Genomic DNA, 17,766 nt, shown 5'->3' with positions numbered 1-17,766 from the left:
TGGCATACTTTACAATAATCATCCAATTTCAGTTGTATCTAATCATAAATTCCTGGGTGTTATCATTGATAACAAACTTCGTTTTGATATGCACATCAATCACATTATAACTAACTCTCTAAAGGGCTTAAATATTATAAGATGTTTAGCTGGTGTGAACTGGGGTGCAGACCCCAAAGTTTTAAGTATGTTATATAAGTCTATAGTCAGAAGCCACTTTGACTACAGTTGTTTAGCCTACTCAAATAGTAGTTGTATAAAAAAACTAGACATAATTCAAAACAAAGCTCTGCGAATAATTTCTGGGGCTATGTGTTCAACTCCCATACGAGCTATGGAAGTTGAAACCAAAATAATGCCACTTTGTCTTAGAAGACTTCTGCTAATAGAGAGATATTTACTAAAGCTGTTATCTGGTAATGATAATGTTCTCAAAAAAATAGTACCTTTTCCTGTACAATGCTCGGCCCAGCTGACTTCAGGAGGTGAGCTCTTACGAGGTTATTTCCCAGTTCTCCCTCTCATTGTACTGCAAATGAATGAAGATTTTAAAAAAGTTATTAAACAATCAAAGTGGACATGCTACTCATACTCATATTCCTGTATTATATTTGAGATCAATATTGTTACTAAAAAAATTTCTAACAATTGTGAATTATTAAGTTTTCTTTCTGAAAATAATTACTATACTTTGTATACAGATGGTAGTAAAAGTGAGCTCTTTGTGCGCAGTGCTGTTTATGATCCCCAATCCAAGTTTGGTCAAAGTTTTCTTCTGGACCCTAAATGCAGTGTTTTCACTGCAGAGGTATATGCGGTCCTCGAGGCCTTGAAGAGGATCGCACATATAAATAGTTTTAATAATTTCTTAATTTTAACAGACAGTTTAAGTATAGTCCAAAGTTTAACCAATCTTAGATTTGACTATAAAAAAAACTATATTTTGTATAATGTTAAAAATTTGTTATTTAGTTATGAACAAAAAGGTATACAGGTCTCTTTCATGTGGATTCCATCACATAGGGGCATAACAGGAAATGAGATAGTAGATAAAATTGCACGTGATGGAATCAACATGTTGGATGTTAGCTCCATAGTAAAAGTACCTTTGACCGACTGTTATCAATCTATTAACAACCAGGTTAACAGTTTATGGATCGAATTTTGGAAACAAGACCAAGAACAGAAAGGTAAATGGTATGGAAATATTCAAGCAAATCTACCTGTGGCACCATGGTATAACAAACTGAAAATGGCCAGTCGCGACTTTATTACGACTATAAACAGATTGCGTTTTGGTCACTCCACCGTCCCGGCCCACCTGGCTAGGTTGGGCATAGTGGCGAGCAGCCACTGCACCTTCTGCAATAATCCTGTTGGTGATATCGAACATTTCATATTTGTATGCGAGTGCTTTTCTTTTGACAGATTGATTCTTGTAAGTGAAATTAATGACATAGAGAAAAATCAAGTGATAGTGCAAGATCCCTCCCGCCGCCTGAGTGATATGTTAAAAAATAGATCTTATTACGTGCCTCTATATAAATTTATCAAAAATACAGTAGGAAAATTATAATAAACCAAATAAAACTACTCAAGACTTGGCCTAAAGGTCTAGATACCAGGCCATAAACTCCAAAAAAAAAAAAAATAACTTGTATTAAGTGTTTTGGATCGCATAACCTTAAAACACTGTTACAGTAACATTATTTAGTATCGTCAAAATAATTATTCTCTGACAAAGACCATCTCAAAATTAATGTAATAAATATAAATGTAAACAATCGGCGAATATAGATTTAGCCACAATACTTATAAACATATGTTTTCAAATTTCAGTAACATGGATTCGACAAGTAAACCATTTAATAAGAAAAGAAAACTAAATCGAATACATTCAAAAAATGGAAAAGTTAAGAAATTTAAATCAGAAGTGGAGACTAAAAATACTGATGGTAATAATGACTGTAATTTGTCTAAAGATGTTGAAAAAAATAAAAATAAAGTCAAGGTAAGAGTGAAGTATATTTTAAGTACCGGTGGTATATGATAAATACATTGATTCTTTGTTTACAAACAAAAATATTTAAATACATTGATCTTAATAAGTAAATATTTAAGTAACGATTATGTTATTTTCATTACCTAAGTTAAATCTGGTACCTAATTTTCCCTATAGTTAGGGAATGCACATTCTGTGCAGCCAGAGATAGTTTGTGATAACAACTAATATCCCTTTCCACAATCCACATTTCTATCATTTTCAAAATATATACAATAATTACAGTAAACTACTCTCTTTGTTATTATATATGACATGGCAATGAAGTTGTTTTTCATATTATTAAAACTACTTTGCAGAAAGGATCCCACAATACAAATTAAAACACTATTCCTGTACACCTTCACCTAGCTCTTGTGTAGTTATTATTTTCATGGCTTATATTTATTTTCTTCAGTAAAGTAAAATTAATACTTATCATTTTAATTTTTGCAGGTGATCTTATCTCCTGAAGAAATTAACAAACAATATCCAATATTAAACAACAGTGAACTTGTGAAAAAATTCCTTGATGTGCCAATGACTAACAATCAAAAGGGTATAAATTTATATGTATTAAATTTGGTAACTATCTAATAAAATTAAATTTAGTTGGTAGGTACCAGTTAAAGGTAGTAGGTATTAGAGATTTTGATATGGTTAGGTATACTAATTGTAGTACAATTTAATAAAATAATGTTCTATATCTGTACTGCATCTTTAATAATTTAATTATTTTAAGGAATCTTGTTTTTGGTGATATATAAATTTTTGTGAGTATTATTTTATTCTAGGTAGGATTCGACAAATGATTCGAGATAGCTTAAAAGGGACAACAGAGAATCCACTCCCAGATGTTATTCATGGAAAAATGCAGTCTTTAATAAAGTCATCCAAAGAATTAACTGAAGCAGAGTTACGAAAAATTCGCATTTTATTTAATATGCTTAAAACTTCTCTTCAACATGGTATCGAAGAAAAAAAGCTGAAAAAGGAAAAACCAAAGGATAAAACAGTAGAATTATCCAAAGAAAAGATACAAAACACAACCAGCGAAAAAGAACAATTAAATGAAAATGAAGATAAAAGCATGACAGCTAAAAGAGAACAAAAAGTTAAGGGGCCCAAGCGATATGTGGTTTTTGTGGGTAATTTACCTGTTGATATTGAAAAAGAAACTGTAAGTATTTTTGGCACATATATGCTAATATACATTATCTGGCTAGTTAAGAAGAAGATTCGGAGTGAGAAATAGATGAATTTTGCATAATTGTTTACACTATTCAGGTCACACTTCAAATGCTATTAAATATTTGCTCATTGTCACTATTTAGTCTTATGTCAGTTTGTTTAAAAATAAGACTATTTCAGTCTATGAGTGATTAAAGTAAGTTATTTATTTTTTAACATTTAACTGCACCCTGCCTGCATTTAACCCAGAATTTTTTATTGATTATGTATTTTTATTTTTTATATATTGGTGCCAGTGAGGGCATCGTTATAAAAAAATAGTATGGAGTATTCACTTTCAATCGAAAAATAGTAAATTATAATATTACAGTTATACAAAGTGTTCATTTTCCCAGCTGTCCAATGATTAACATTGTTGTTAAGAACATTAACAGAAGTTTGTGCTTTTTAAATCAAAACATATATTTTTGATGCGAGCTTAACAATGGTAAATGGTGGTAAAACATATTATAAGTTAATAAACAAATTTTCCAGATCCTACAGCATTTTGCCGACTTGGGGGATAAAATAGTGGATGTTAGGTTGCCTAAACAAGAGGAGGGTAAAAAGAGTTCCATAGCATATGTTGAGCTTAAAGATGACCATAGTTATGAGGTAATTAATTTTTTGACATATGCATAAAATAAAGTAAAAAAAAATTATAGTGTTTTTGCTGCGCAGGCTACTTCTAATTAATTTGCTATATTTGTTTTAAATATTGTAGATTTTTTTGATGATTTGCTTTTAAAAGAGTACCGAGAGTTTTTTACTCCGGATTTTTCTCTCGGCCAACACCCTCTGTCTTCTTTGCCGATGAGTAAGAATGCCAACAGGCTCGAATTTAATGACGTGGAATAAGTAATACCATGATGAACTTATGTTCCTAAATATACTTATTTAATTTTTTTTTTATGCCATTGATATTTAATCGTAATTTATATGGAGGAGAATACAAAAGGAAACTAATTGCACAACCGTTAAGAGGCAGTGTTTTTTAAATGTGTATTGAATCAATATTACTATTTTCAGTATAGCCTAGTCTTGCATGCTACCAACATGATTATATTGAGAATTAATTTTTAAATTCTTAACATTTCAGCTAGCACTATCTAAGCATCACTCAATGTTGGATAACAAGAGAATCAATGTACTATATACTACTCAGAAGAATAGCAAAATAAGTAAAAGTGAAGCTAAGGTAAATTGTATAGATGTTCATTATGCAATAAATTATTTAATACAAATTTAACGGTTTTGGCAGATTATTGTTTTGTGATTGATAAAAAAATTGCTATTTGTTTGAAAATGATTATTAACATAAATCTATCACAGACTGGATGTTTTTCTTAATCTTAAGTTTTCCGTATGATTAAGAACTAAAACCTTAGTTATTAAAGATTTTAACATAAAATTATTGGTTAAATATTAGACTGCTATAAATATTGATACGTCAAAAATTCGAAGTACCCTTAGTACTTCAAGATAGACGCGTTATTCTTATAAGGTAATGACATTTGAAATCAGCCTTCTGGAAATGTGGCGGAATCACTTCTATCTAATTACGCTAGTTATATAAACAAAATTAGTCAGGTTTATCCGATGCTAAACTAGGTGTGAACCTGTATTTCAGCATGCGGCGCCTAACCCTTTAAATATATTAGACAAAAACTTATATTTTGTAATTTACAATCAATTTAACAAGTAATTCTATTATGGTGTGAAGTGTTCTCCCTGTGGGTAAGGTGAGAGGATGTATGTGTGTGTGTGTGTGTGGGAGAGTGTGTTAAATACACACTAATACATAATTTATTACTCAAAAGAAAACTATTGAGATGAGCCCGTTTTTTTCATTTATAGTTATATGATGTTGTCGAAATATAGTATTGATTTATTTGAAACACAAATATGAATAATCTAGAATTAATTTTCTAATGTTACAGAGTACATCGGCGAAATTAGTAGCCTTACAAAAGTCTGGTAAACTGATTGGCAGTGTCCCTCTAAATAGAAAAAGAAGTCATAGAAGAAATAAGGCTAAACGTGCGCGTGCTAAAGAAGAAGCGGCCATCATAAAAACCTGATTTATTAGTTTGGTTATGAACTAACAATAAAAATATTATTTTATGTTGATTGTAATTTTTATGTTACCATATTTTATATAAGTGACCCATGATTAGTTCCTACTGGATAGTTCAATTTATTTGTCACAAATCCCACGCGTAGCACCATACTAGTAAAATTGAATAAAAAAAACAACAACAGAGTGCTTCAAAAATTATTTATTTTTATTGTATATATAATTTATATATCCATTTATAGTTAAAATCAACCGATTCACACAACATATAACTATATCCATCACGAACGCCCATTGGACGAATACACCAAAATATGTTTCGCATTTTACTGGCAGTATTAAAACATATCTTGGCAGAGGCTACTAACTACAGATTATTAATATTTTTTTGTTTGTCCTTTTAACAGAGTATATTAAAAAGCTGCATAAGTAGTAATACTTTGAAATACTATCAACACATTTGTGCTGAAGGAATGATGTTCAAATTAAAATGTATACAATGTCGCAACAAACAAAAAAAAAACCCTTCCGCTTCAAATAAGTACTAAATTTGGAATCATAAAAATAAATAAAACTTAAAGAATATGACTCGCGCCCTCATTAATATTATTATATTTATTTTGTCACAATATTTTATCAGTTAATGTTAAACGCGATCTAAAAAGAAAACTTGAAAAATGAATTATTGCTCTGAAAAAAAATATAAATACCTAGTTTTTGTAATGAAATCTATAAAATGTTGTCAGTATCGAAAGATTTATTAGCTTTGTCACACATTCATAGAAATATAAGAAGAAAATTTAGATTTTTATGTCTTAAAATATAAAATACATTTCAATGTTTTCTTTGTAATATCTTGTTTAATAATAAGTCTAAGCCCATGCACTCTTAACTTATATTCGAGATTTTCAGAGCAAGCAAGGACGAACTTTAAACGCTTTTAACCAACTACCAAAATCTTTATACGCTACAACCACATTTCCTGTACACCATTTAGTTAAAACATTAATTTAATAATGGAATACGCATTTCGTACATTGCCCACATTCGTGTCTATACAAAAAGTATAACCGTAATGATTTTAGACATAAAATATTTATGAATGACTTTTAAAGAACTACAATATAAAATAAAATGCGCATTCCATTGAAAATCGACATCGCGCCTTTTATAAAATTTTAACATGTAATTTTTATATTTCGCCCTTAAAGTTTTATTTAGACTTATGAAAAACAATTTGCGTCGACACAGACTAAAATTCAAATTTCAAAAATGACAAATATTTGGCGCATTTTTATAGTTGACATACACAACCTCATTCGACACTGGCCACCGAATTCAAATTTCGAATCATCTCGGATAGTTTCGTTGCAAATTAACAAAATCGACAAGTGACATTGACATTTAATTAAAACATTATCTATGCTTAGACGTAATTCTCGCACTAATACTTTTTAAAATCTTACTTTACGCTATTTACACCAGCTACATTTAAATATAATTACACTCGTAGTGTGCGCCATTTTTACACAAAATTAACGTGTAATACAAATCGGTTACAGTATATTTAAACATTTATGTAACTTGCACATACTCAAGTAAATATCAATGAGATTCCTGGATTTTGACAGAAACATCGTTGGAATGTTATTTGTTCATAATTTGACACATGATAATTTTTTGTATAAGAAAATCTTTTGTTCATGTTTTGCAAGATCATCCTTTTTATAGGAGCTTCATAGGGATTATAGTACTTAAGAAATCCTTAAAAACATCAGTCTAACAATGCAAACATTGCTTAATTGATAGACCAATCAACCGACTATGCATTTTCTAGGATGGCAATTAACGCGAGACCGGTCGATCATCGCTTCAATATTGTCTATTTATTTATTTATTAAGTCGCAAATAATTACTAAATCAGTGGACAAACTAGTTGCCCAATCAAATCTGCGCCCAGCGCGTCTCAAAGAATTGTCGCATGCTGTGTCCGGCTCGGCCACATGGGCTGTCATCTTCGTTGAAAATTTCACAATTACTAAATATTAGGCGTACGTCCGATGCGAATTCATCCTTGCATTTGTATCTGTAAATAAATAATACATCTTACATCACTAATTTGTTTTTTAATGGGCGTCATAGTCCAAGAAAGCCGAATTTCAAGGTAATCAAAATTGCTTAAGTTAAATGTAATTTTTTTAGGGATAGCTTAAGATGTATATGATTTGAAATTATCGTGAATCATGTGTACTTTTTCTTTTTCATGTATCCATTCAGTACCAACATATTTTTTAATTGCTTTGCTTTATTCCATTAGTTTTGTCTTATTAACTATGTCTAACATTATGCCTTATGTCGTTTTGCACTTCTTTATTAATTTTCATTTCTTTTCTCACAGCCTCATGAGAGACCATTTGCTCTTATTTAATTATTTTAATTATACAGTAAAATACTAACAACAAATTTACTAAATTAAAAATATACTATATCTAGGTTCTACTTGCTATAAAAATTATCAATTCCACATTTATAGTTATAAGACAAGATACATGAAACAAAACTCTTACCCTGACTCCTGAAGCTTTCTTCGGATAGTAGACAAGTCCATTGGACACTTAATGACCTTCTTGTACTGCGGGAATTGTTTGGTGTTGACCGGAATCAGGAACGGCCAAGCGTGCTCGTGGCATTCCATTTCGCACAGAAGGTTTCTGAAAGGTTGAAACTCAATCTAAGAAAAAATCTCCCAAAACAATTCTATGCAATTGAATTTTACTATGACTGTGTACTACGTCAAGGACTTATAGCCAATTATATCTATGACTCCCGAAAATCAAAATCCTTTCTTGTTATATGGGAGTCATACTTAGAGCTAAGTCATTTTACCCTCAAATCTAAATAGACAATTCGTAATGCATTTTTAACTGTACTTAGTGTTTATGTATATGTAGTAAAAGTTTCTCACTTCCAAAGGCTTATAAACTTTAACAAAAAGTTTTCATAAAAATGTTCACCATAGTACATACTAATAAAAATCTTGATAAATCTGATTGAATTCATGTTCCATTGTAATTATCAGAATTGTTTCAACTCATAAAGATACTTCTCTATGAGTTGTTGTCTAGTTTTTAAACAAGATTCCATATTTTTTTGTATGTTTATATAAGACTAAATTAATTTGCTGGTATATAATTAACCTAATTGCTATAACTTACTTGCAAAACTGTAATTCCTTATTCAGTTTTTTCGCTGAACTCTTTTCTTTCTTCGCACGAGACAACAAGGGGGCGTTCTCCGCTTCATGACCTGTAATGTTAATAGTAATAATATTTTTATTAAATTTATCCGGTTAAAGTTTTACACAATTATTATAATAAAATTATAATTGTATTTAAGTTATTAATATTACAAAATACAAGATTAATAAAAGATTTACTAAACTAATAATAAATGTTTACTAATCAAGTCTACTACGAATATATAATATAAATATATTAACGTAATTTTGTATTAAGTATATTGGACAAGTATTTACTAAGATGAATAAAAGAGGGTAAGAGAAAGTTTAAAAAGTATTTTAATTCAACTTACCATCGACATGTGGTTCTTCGTGAGGTATGGCGCCATTTCCGGCCACAAACTGAAGTGCGCGATGCTTTTCCGGTGTACCATCCTCAGGCATTGGTAATGGTAACTCTGATACTGTGTACAAATTTGTATATTTAAACTTCGTTACATTATAATTAACATTTATTATTAAGGATACAACGGGACGCCTTATCGCGATAACTAGCGATCTCTTCCAGCTTTTAATTATAGAAACACTCAGACAGTCATAAATGAATTATACATATAAAAAAATGTTCAATTATAAAATTATTATGTTAAAATAAATATTGGGTTAAGAATTTTTTTATAATATAATATATTAAATATTCCTTTTTTAAATATATGAAAATCTTCGAAAACTCTCCCTTTAAAATATACATATATTAATTGAGGAAAACCAGACATTTTAAAGAATTTCAGCGCAGACCCATACGTACCATTATGTCCATTCTCGTGTTCAACATTTTCTTCCATTTTGTCATGGTCCTTCTCAGGAGTATGCAACACGCTTGGCGTACATTCCTCCGCAGTTGTCGATGTTGAGGCGTGAGATGGCGCTGGACTGGAATTAATTGTTATTATTATTATTTTTTTACATCACAATCACTTTATTTCTTGTCTTACCAGTTTCTTTCAGATGACCAAAGAGTTTAATTATCTAAACATATAAAATCAAATACAAAATGTATAAACTACAGTAAAGTATTAAATTTATTTTTACTGTACTCATATATAGCAGCTGCTAGTAAAACTAAAATATTATTGTCGTATTATATAACCATTTTAAATTGGGTATGTAAATAGGTTATATAAATATTCATATTATAAGTAACGCGGTGAGAATACTAACAATGTAACAAATAAAAAAATAAAAAAGGTATGCACAGGGTAACAATAGGTATAAATAACAATGGCTTCTCTTAAAGTTTTTTTTTATAGAACAGGGGGAAAATGGGCAGGAGGCGCACCTAATGTTAAGTGATACCGCCCCGCCCATGTCAATCTGAAGAAAAGCATTGCAGACGAGTTACATAATTTATAAATAATATATAAACCTGGTGTCATTACGCGTGGTGGGATAAAGAATTACTTCAGTAGAAAAAATATAAACACTTAATTGATTGTTACTAGCAAATTTAACTTCATTTTAAATTTATAATCTTTACTTAAACCAAAGACAATATTTAGTGAAACTGGTGTACTGGTAGCATTTGATTTTTTAAAAATTATAAATAATAAATTTGTGTTATTACTAACTCACCTGGGTACCATAGACGCGTCTAGATCAATGTTAGACATGTCCTTATGTTTGGAGTCCCGTTTGTTTGATTTACGCGGTTTCTTGGGTGGAGCACGCGATATGCACTGAGCGCAATACCACTTACCGCGGGGATTCTGTAATAAATTAATTAAATGTTATTTCAATTTTATTAATTTTATCTTAAATAATTAATTATATCTTATTTATATTTTAAACATTAACATATATTGTACAATCAAATAACGGTAGGCACAACGGCTGATCTTTACATTTAGAAAAAAAAAATGTAACAGATGTAATATTCTTGTTCTTTTTCCTGATCTATATTCTAAGGTATATTTATTTATTTATTTATTTATTTACACTTCGTTGCTAAAGAAATATAAACAATACAACAATATATATAAATTACAAGGGATGCAACGGGCGGCCTTATCGCTAACAAGCGATCTCTTCCAGGCAACCCTAGTAAGAAAAGAAAAAAAAATAAAAAAAATGATGGGTGCAAGAAGTGCAGAAGTTATATAAAAAACAAAATAAATTTATATTAATATATAGAACCTTAATCTATTAATAACTATATATATTATAAAAACTAACTATATTCCAATTTATTAAACACATTTTCTTACATAACTGAGTATTCGCATTTTAATAATTTATTTCTGTATATAGCGAGGGTACCTTGAGCAATGGTGGATAATGACAATCTGCGTGGTATGCGCGTACGCACAAGGCGCACGGCACGAGTTTGCCCGCGCCCGTCCCCGCCCCGCACACGATGCACACACGCTCCCCGCGCGCCTTGTTCACGCACTCCCAGCAGTACCTAAAAATATTATATTCAGTTTTCATGTAAATACAGGAATACTACTAGCGTTAATGAAGGAATCTTCCTATCCTAAACATCATCCTAACCACCTAGCTGTTCAACTCACCCTACCCGAGTGTATAAGCCGTCTCAAAAGACGAAGAACCCTTGAGCTCGGCATTGTCTGAGCTAATATTATTATGGTAGATATTATATTGAGGAATGTCTCCACCCGTCAGTCCTCCTACAACTTATCTGCTCATAGTCAGAAGACTGATTGCATGATGCGTTTTTGAAAAAAAAAAAAAAAATGAAGGAATCTTGTTCAATGTAATCGAGGAGGGAAACATTTATAACATGGCCTCGACTATCAAATCGAATCAACGATGGTCGCATGCCGACTGCAGACAGTCCAAAACGGCCCTGCCAGTAGTGAACCCACAACTGACTAAGCGACTTCTAAGAAACGATCTTAAAACAATGATAATAGGGACAATTACGGGCCATTGTCTCCTTAATAAACATCTATTTGTCCTGGGCGCGACAGACAGCTACAGGCGGCTTAAGTAGCCAGGGCTTTACGTAAAACGGACCAAATATGAGTCTAGTTGCGGAAATTGAGCCCACCTACTATACCATACCATACCATGGCCTCGACCTTTAGTGAAACTACGTATTAAGAAAAGCCAAAAAAAAAACATCAAAACTAACGGCTATTTCAGACTTTTAACAAAAATTAACCGTATAAATGTCAACGTTTCCCTGGATTATAATTTATTAATCTATTCGTTAAACCGGGCATAGTGTTATATTGTGCTTAAGTTAAAATTAATTGTTAACTTTATCCCGTTATATAAAATCCAGAAAACCGCCAATTTTTTTTTGTGACTTACCAATCTCCTTCAGGTATTTTGTCCATCCTCGGTTTAAAGCAATATGTATGATAGCCCTTATCACAACCATCGCAGAGCAACAGCTCTCCCTCATTGTCTCCACACAGACAAAACTGGCAATTCTGTAAAAAATACAATCAGTTTGTATGAGTCAAAACAATATATTTCAATTGTAAATATAACATAGTTAGGATATTTTTGGGGAATTTAAAAACAAATATAAATCCAAATCTTTAGTTATGAGAATCTTAATACATAAGAAAGGAATTCTTCAAATATTCCCAATTTAATGATTTTAGTATAACCAAAAAAAGTTGCTGCTGGCAACGCAATCGCGAACCATCTGGCATCGAGTGTCCATGGGCGGCGGTATCACTTAACATCAGGTGAGCCTCCTGCCCGTTTGCCCCTTGTTTTATATATAAAAAAAACAATTGACATAGTCAAGTTTCTCTCATAAAACTGTATTTTATATATATTTTTTCATTTTAAGCATATATATGTAATTACATCCAAATTAGTTTATAAAAGACCAACTATTTACGAAACTCGGTTATGTATCGTATACCTACAGATTACAACATAATATACATATTACCAGCAAATTGATATATTTAATGTGACTAAAAATTCTTAAAAAAAATATTTAAAAAACTCGGGTATATTTTACTCATAATGGCTTCGTTTGCTCCTTCATATAAAATATTATGATCTACCAACGAATCAATTTGTACTGTGCTTTATGTTTCTGTCAATATGTAATCCGTTTTGGCTTTTGTGTGTAATGTAATTGTTTAGTGATTAGCTGTAGGAATATTTAAATAAAATAAAATAAAAATAAAGTTTCACCAGCAAATATTGGAGTTAAGATTTAACTATTGAATATACTGACCGCCTTCATTATACTCTTGTCCCATGCAATATGCGACTCCAGGGCATGAAGCAACATCGCCAATTGTGCGGCCGTATTACACCGAGATACTGCATCACGCCATGTTGACAGACCGCGGGCAATGCCACGAGTTTCTGTAATGTATAAAAGTATTTAAATAGGTTTTTGTTACAACTTATTAGTTGATATACTGTAAATTAATTGATTTTTTTGTCAAATCGTGTTAAGCCTGTGAGCTCTTATGAAAAAAAGCACAAAAATGTATTTAATAATAACATTTCTTAATTATATGAATCAGTTAGGCTAATGCGAGCCCTCTAGCATCGAGTGTCCATGGGCGGCGGTATCACTTAACATTAGGTGGCTCTCCTGCCCGTTAGCCCACTATTGTATAAAAAAAAATTAAATATTGATTTATTACAGTCACAATAATATTTAGGCAATAAAGTATGATTATTTTTTCTTATAATTTATATCAAGCCTCGAACCCAACCAACAATACCAAATATAAACTAAGGGTGGCTATTACTGAAATATCAAAATATACTCCAATAGCTATAATACTTCAAGACAACGCCATGAAATCAAGCCGCAGAGAAAGTGACTGATCATCATAAATCATCATCATCATTGTTTAAAGTTGGAAAAAAAATCATACACACCTTTTCCCTCATTGTTCTCTGAATTTTGTGGAGACGTAGCAGATGCATTACCGTGTTCACTTTGCAACATCGCTCCGAGGTTAGCATCGTTTGTACTGGAAAATATATTACATTTATAAATAAAAGAAACAATTAAGCCATTTAATAAACGTCAAAGAGTCCCATTACTTCTATTTTAAACTCAAATAAATCCTGCCTATATTTTTCCAATGTTACAATTAACATTGGTTAGACCAACTATATTTTTTATTTAAAATCAGGCTATGTTGTATGAGATTTTATTAATGTTTGCCTAGTTTGGAATTATTAATATTTTAATAAAAATAAATTGATTAATAATTAATTTCTTTTTGGTAATTAAATATCTCCTGATACAGGAGTAAGGGACACGAAAAAAAGAATCGTTAAATTTAGCAAAGCTTTATTTTATATCAGTTTATTTTTTACAAAAATGGAAGACTTTAGACAAAGAAAGCTAATCACTCACTTGCTTGCAAGGACTCAAATCTGAGGCCAAACGAGCATTATTATTATAACTAAAAACTATGAAAACCACCTCCGTGCAAATCTACCTTATGATGCCTCAACCTTTATACCAATGAACATTGTAAACTAAATTTATACAAACATGGAAGTGCAATAAAACAAACGTCGGGGTAAGTGCACTCCTAATCTAAAAAATGCATATACAATTTATATGAGGAACATCTTTTGGGGGTAGTGAATGCATTTATGAAAAATTTCTATCATATAGTCACTAATAGTGCACCTAGTGGTAGACTATATTTTGCTTTGTATATACATCCTATAACAATACCTATATAAAATAATTGGCGTGAAGTTGTCAGTTATGTATCATTTTCACAGATAACTAAGTTTGGATGTGAATCATGCAAGAACCGTTGAAACTTTGTTTTCATGAACTCCCAACTACTGAGTTATTTTAAATCTATCATCAAACGTCATCAACGTGGACTTTCAAGTTTGGTAACAATATTTTATTTAAAAAAAAACAGGGTAAATAACACCGTTGTAAACTATATAACCATATGAATAGTATGAATGTGTCAATTTTAATCACTGATAGCACCCATCACCACTAAATTCAAGCCGTTACAAACAAATTTCATAAAAACCACTCCCAGTGTAACAAAAAATTAAAATCTGTGCCAACTTAGGCGAGCATACAAACCACCAACTTAGAAACTGTGTACCCATCCACAAAGTGCCAACTCTACCACAAACTTACCTCACACAAAACGCAAGCTTACAATAAATGTATACATTACCTAGCGTACCTTTGTACCAGGGGCGGTTTCAAATATCGCCTCTCCACGTGGGCTTCGAGTTGGGCAAGTTGGTGACGCGCCCAGGCGACTATTTCTGCCCCAGATGCGTCTGGGGCAAGGGGCAAACAGCTCGGACGCCAGCCCTTTACTTGCATAGAGCCAGCTACCACTCTTTCTTCTAAAGCTTCCACCTAAAAAGCGATTAAGAACCTAAGATTAACTGGTAATCGTAAATAATAGTTAAAAAAAATTAATGGGATCTTTTCGTAAATGGAACATCATAGGATAGTAGCAATAATTATTTGTAATGAAATATCAGAGAAGTACATCGTTTGATTAAGAATACTAAATTTAAATCACGTTGTAATTATAATTAATTAAATAAACCAACTACACATCATAATAATCAGCTTTATGTTATGAGCGAGAATATTTGAGTCAAAAAAGACGTACCATAGATAACAAAGCCATATCGACCCTCCTTGCAGTATTGGCACAGAATGAGCCTGGTTCGTCAGGTGGTGTATAATCTGTGGTATCTAAAGGTGACACTGATAGTTGCGTTAGAGATGTGTCGCCTTTATCAATATAAAGCTGAAAACAAAATTTATTCATGTTAATGAAGTGATAAGTTTCCACCTATCATTCTAATACCATTTTAAATAATTATTTCTTTTCTCATAAGAAGAATTTGGATCGACTGAAAGTCACTGACTATTTAGATATTGGCAATATATTTAGAAAATAACCTTATTATTAACGGTGGGTAGATGTTGGATAAGCGACGCATGTAGTTCCCTCTCTCTCACTCCACGTGGGTGTAACGAGTCAAGCACTTGTTTCATTTGTTCCGATTCTGTTATTCTCCACCAGCCATGTCTGAAATTGTTTATTGTTTTATGTTTATTCATTGTAACAACACAGAAGTGTTCAAATATAAGTCTTTATGATAACTGCAAAAGTCAAGTCTCATACCACTTCATTGATCTTAGAAAAAAACATTAGTTTCTTGTTCTTTGGCTATAATAACTTAGATTAATAATTAAAATTTATTTATTGCTACTTTTAATCTATTTGAGTACATACCTTAGATCTTTAGGAACGAAATTTCCATCCACCTTCTTAGGCAACCCATGAATTTTACAGTGCTCCAACTGGTCTAGTTCATCGGGCGACATTTGTATCGGAGGAGGTGAATCGCAGGTGACGTACGTCGATAAGGCATTGAAGTTTAGAAGTCCTAGGCTGTTTAGACCAGAAGCTTTCGCCTTTTGAGTGGCAAGGTCCGCTTTTGTAGAGTCCGCTTGGAGTTCTTTTTCCAAATCATTTTCCTGTAACAAATTATGGAATACATTATGGTGGATTGTATATTTTTATAGCTATTTTAGGCAGATAAAATAATAAACAATAATTTGGAATCATAGTATTGTCTTTTATTAACATAGCTTTTAAACATTTAAAGAAAAGACCTTTTTACCGGATTGAAGCTATATATTATTACAACTTTATAGTTATTTAACAAGTACATATTTAATTTTTCCGAATTTATAGGGTGCTTGTACACTGAAGACAAAAGGTTTTGAATGTCAAAAAGTATCACAGCTGTAGAAAAAAACAGCTGTTTAAAATTATGTTAAATAAATAAAAGTTTATAATAATACATAGCTTCAATCCGGTATTTTTTTTTAATTTGGAATATATTGTGTAAAGATAACTCATATGTCCAAGTATAATGCTTTAAACGATAAAATATAATACAAAATTGTGGTGAAGAATTTTTACAGTCCCTCAGTACTTTAAAAACTGGTACTTAATGTGTACAATATATCACATATGAAAAGTATATTCTAAATAATATCTCTAAAACATACCGGTTCCTTCGTCTCCTCGACTTCCATTTCTGTATTATTCAGACTGGCGTCCATCATGTCTTGGTCCAAGCCTGACATTGTCAGACTAGAGTCTGCATAAACATTATTACACGGCACCTGTACACTCGTCACCATACTATTCAGTGTGAACAAACTCGGGTCATTTAATAAATGCAAATTATTCGAGACGTCCCATTTGTGACCCTGGCATTGTATGACTTCACTACATGTGTGTTCGTTATCACAATATTTAGGTACGTCATACTTCTCTTCGTTTATATTATTTAAGAAAGCGTTCTCATGCCGCAGTATTGAGAACCATTTTCCGTCTAACATCTTTGAATAGAGATGCGTATTCGCGGAATCTGTTTCTATGTCCTGCTGTTCTTGCTTCTCTTCTTTGATCTCATTTTCTGCTTTCTTAGCCGCGTCCAATTGTGAAGATACGGCTTCCGCCATTTTGCGGAGTTCCTCCAAATTATTGACTAGAGAGTCTTTAGGCTCTTCTTGTTCTTTGTCGATGGGTTCCGTTTTGGCGGGGTTTTCGTGTTTATTTATATCCTGTGGTTTGTCTACGGGCTCGGCTTGACTGGCAAATAGCGGTTTATGTGAAGGTTTTTGTACTAAAAATGCGGTCGGAATGGAATCTTCAATGTCCAACATGTCTTCTTCCTCGTGGCTCTTTTGTTGGATGTATTTCTCTTCCATTTTTATTCCTGAAAATATATACAAATTAGGTTGAAAATACTAACAAGTTAGTTTCAATAACTTTGGAAGGCTAATAAAAAAGTTTTTTTTTTATTATATAATATGCCCAAAGTAATCCAGAATCGTTATTAAACAAAATACGGAAAAAAGACAACAGTTATCACAAATACTAATTTATATATAAAAAATGTTTATATAAATATATATTGTACTAGCGACCCGTCCCGGCTTGTGGAGAGGCCGGCGGTGAACGTTGTATATAAAAATGTGGGTTATCCCACATTTTTATATACAACGTTCACCAACGTTCACAGATTTTCTGATAAGAGATAGACATATACCATCACGGACTTTTCTGTAGACCTTTTCAATGTGTACAATACTTAGTACATTATATGCTAAAACTCGTAGGGTTCAGCCTG

The 17,766-nt window shown here is 31.7% G+C and overlaps 2 protein-coding genes across 16 annotated transcripts in view; one reads left to right on the top strand and one right to left on the bottom strand.

Annotated features, from left to right (window-relative positions):
• The first annotated feature begins 1,204 nt into the window (after nucleotides 1-1,204).
• On the top strand, nucleotides 1,205-5,401 carry LOC111004204. Its single transcript, XM_022275114.2, has 7 exons — nucleotides 1,205-1,761; nucleotides 1,840-2,011; nucleotides 2,498-2,600; nucleotides 2,836-3,221; nucleotides 3,767-3,886; nucleotides 4,371-4,469; nucleotides 5,212-5,401. The coding sequence occupies exons 2-7, from the start codon at nucleotides 1,844-1,846 to the stop codon at nucleotides 5,350-5,352; spliced, it is 1,017 nt and encodes a 338-aa protein (XP_022130806.2). The 5' UTR covers nucleotides 1,205-1,761; nucleotides 1,840-1,843; the 3' UTR covers nucleotides 5,353-5,401.
• A 131-nt stretch (nucleotides 5,402-5,532) lies between these two features.
• Nucleotides 5,533-17,766, bottom strand: part of LOC111004195 (bromodomain adjacent to zinc finger domain protein 2B) — a 61,689-nt gene continuing 49,455 nt past the window's right edge. For 14 of the 15 annotated variants that reach the window (XM_045630700.1, XM_045630701.1, XM_045630703.1 and 11 more), the window contains 15 exons: nucleotides 16,637-17,352; nucleotides 15,852-16,096; nucleotides 15,515-15,644; nucleotides 15,219-15,359; nucleotides 14,766-14,956; nucleotides 13,477-13,571; nucleotides 12,815-12,948; nucleotides 11,923-12,044; nucleotides 10,903-11,047; nucleotides 10,219-10,352; nucleotides 9,395-9,519; nucleotides 8,940-9,050; nucleotides 8,564-8,654; nucleotides 7,916-8,059; nucleotides 5,533-7,434 (listed from right to left, as the gene is read on the bottom strand). In XM_045630700.1, coding sequence (XP_045486656.1) covers nucleotides 7,293-7,434; nucleotides 7,916-8,059; nucleotides 8,564-8,654; nucleotides 8,940-9,050; nucleotides 9,395-9,519; nucleotides 10,219-10,352; nucleotides 10,903-11,047; nucleotides 11,923-12,044; nucleotides 12,815-12,948; nucleotides 13,477-13,571; nucleotides 14,766-14,956; nucleotides 15,219-15,359; nucleotides 15,515-15,644; nucleotides 15,852-16,096; nucleotides 16,637-17,352 — 2,666 coding nt within the window. In that variant the 3' untranslated portion in view covers nucleotides 5,533-7,292. The remainder of the gene's footprint in view (nucleotides 7,435-7,915; nucleotides 8,060-8,563; nucleotides 8,655-8,939; nucleotides 9,051-9,394; nucleotides 9,520-10,218; nucleotides 10,353-10,902; nucleotides 11,048-11,922; nucleotides 12,045-12,814; nucleotides 12,949-13,476; nucleotides 13,572-14,765; nucleotides 14,957-15,218; nucleotides 15,360-15,514; nucleotides 15,645-15,851; nucleotides 16,097-16,636; nucleotides 17,353-17,766) is intronic. The other variant, XM_045630702.1, reaches the window with a different exon arrangement.

This window comes from Pieris rapae, chromosome 13 (assembly GCF_905147795.1).
Source record: "Pieris rapae chromosome 13, ilPieRapa1.1, whole genome shotgun sequence".
Lineage (NCBI taxonomy): Eukaryota > Metazoa > Arthropoda > Insecta > Lepidoptera > Pieridae > Pieris > Pieris rapae.
Note: the sequence above shows the minus strand (reverse complement) of the source record. Positions and strands in the feature narration are given on the sequence as shown.

Coding starts and splice junctions, on each gene's coding strand:
- LOC111004204 (XM_022275114.2), top strand. CDS start 1,844: ATGGATTCGACAAGTAAACCATTTAATAAGAAAAGAAAACTAAATCGA. Junction 2,601..2,835: donor AATGACTAACAATCAAAAGG/GTATAAATTTAT, acceptor ATTTTATTCTAG/GTAGGATTCGACAAATGATT. Junction 3,887..4,370: donor AAGATGACCATAGTTATGAG/GTAATTAATTTT, acceptor TTAACATTTCAG/CTAGCACTATCTAAGCATCA.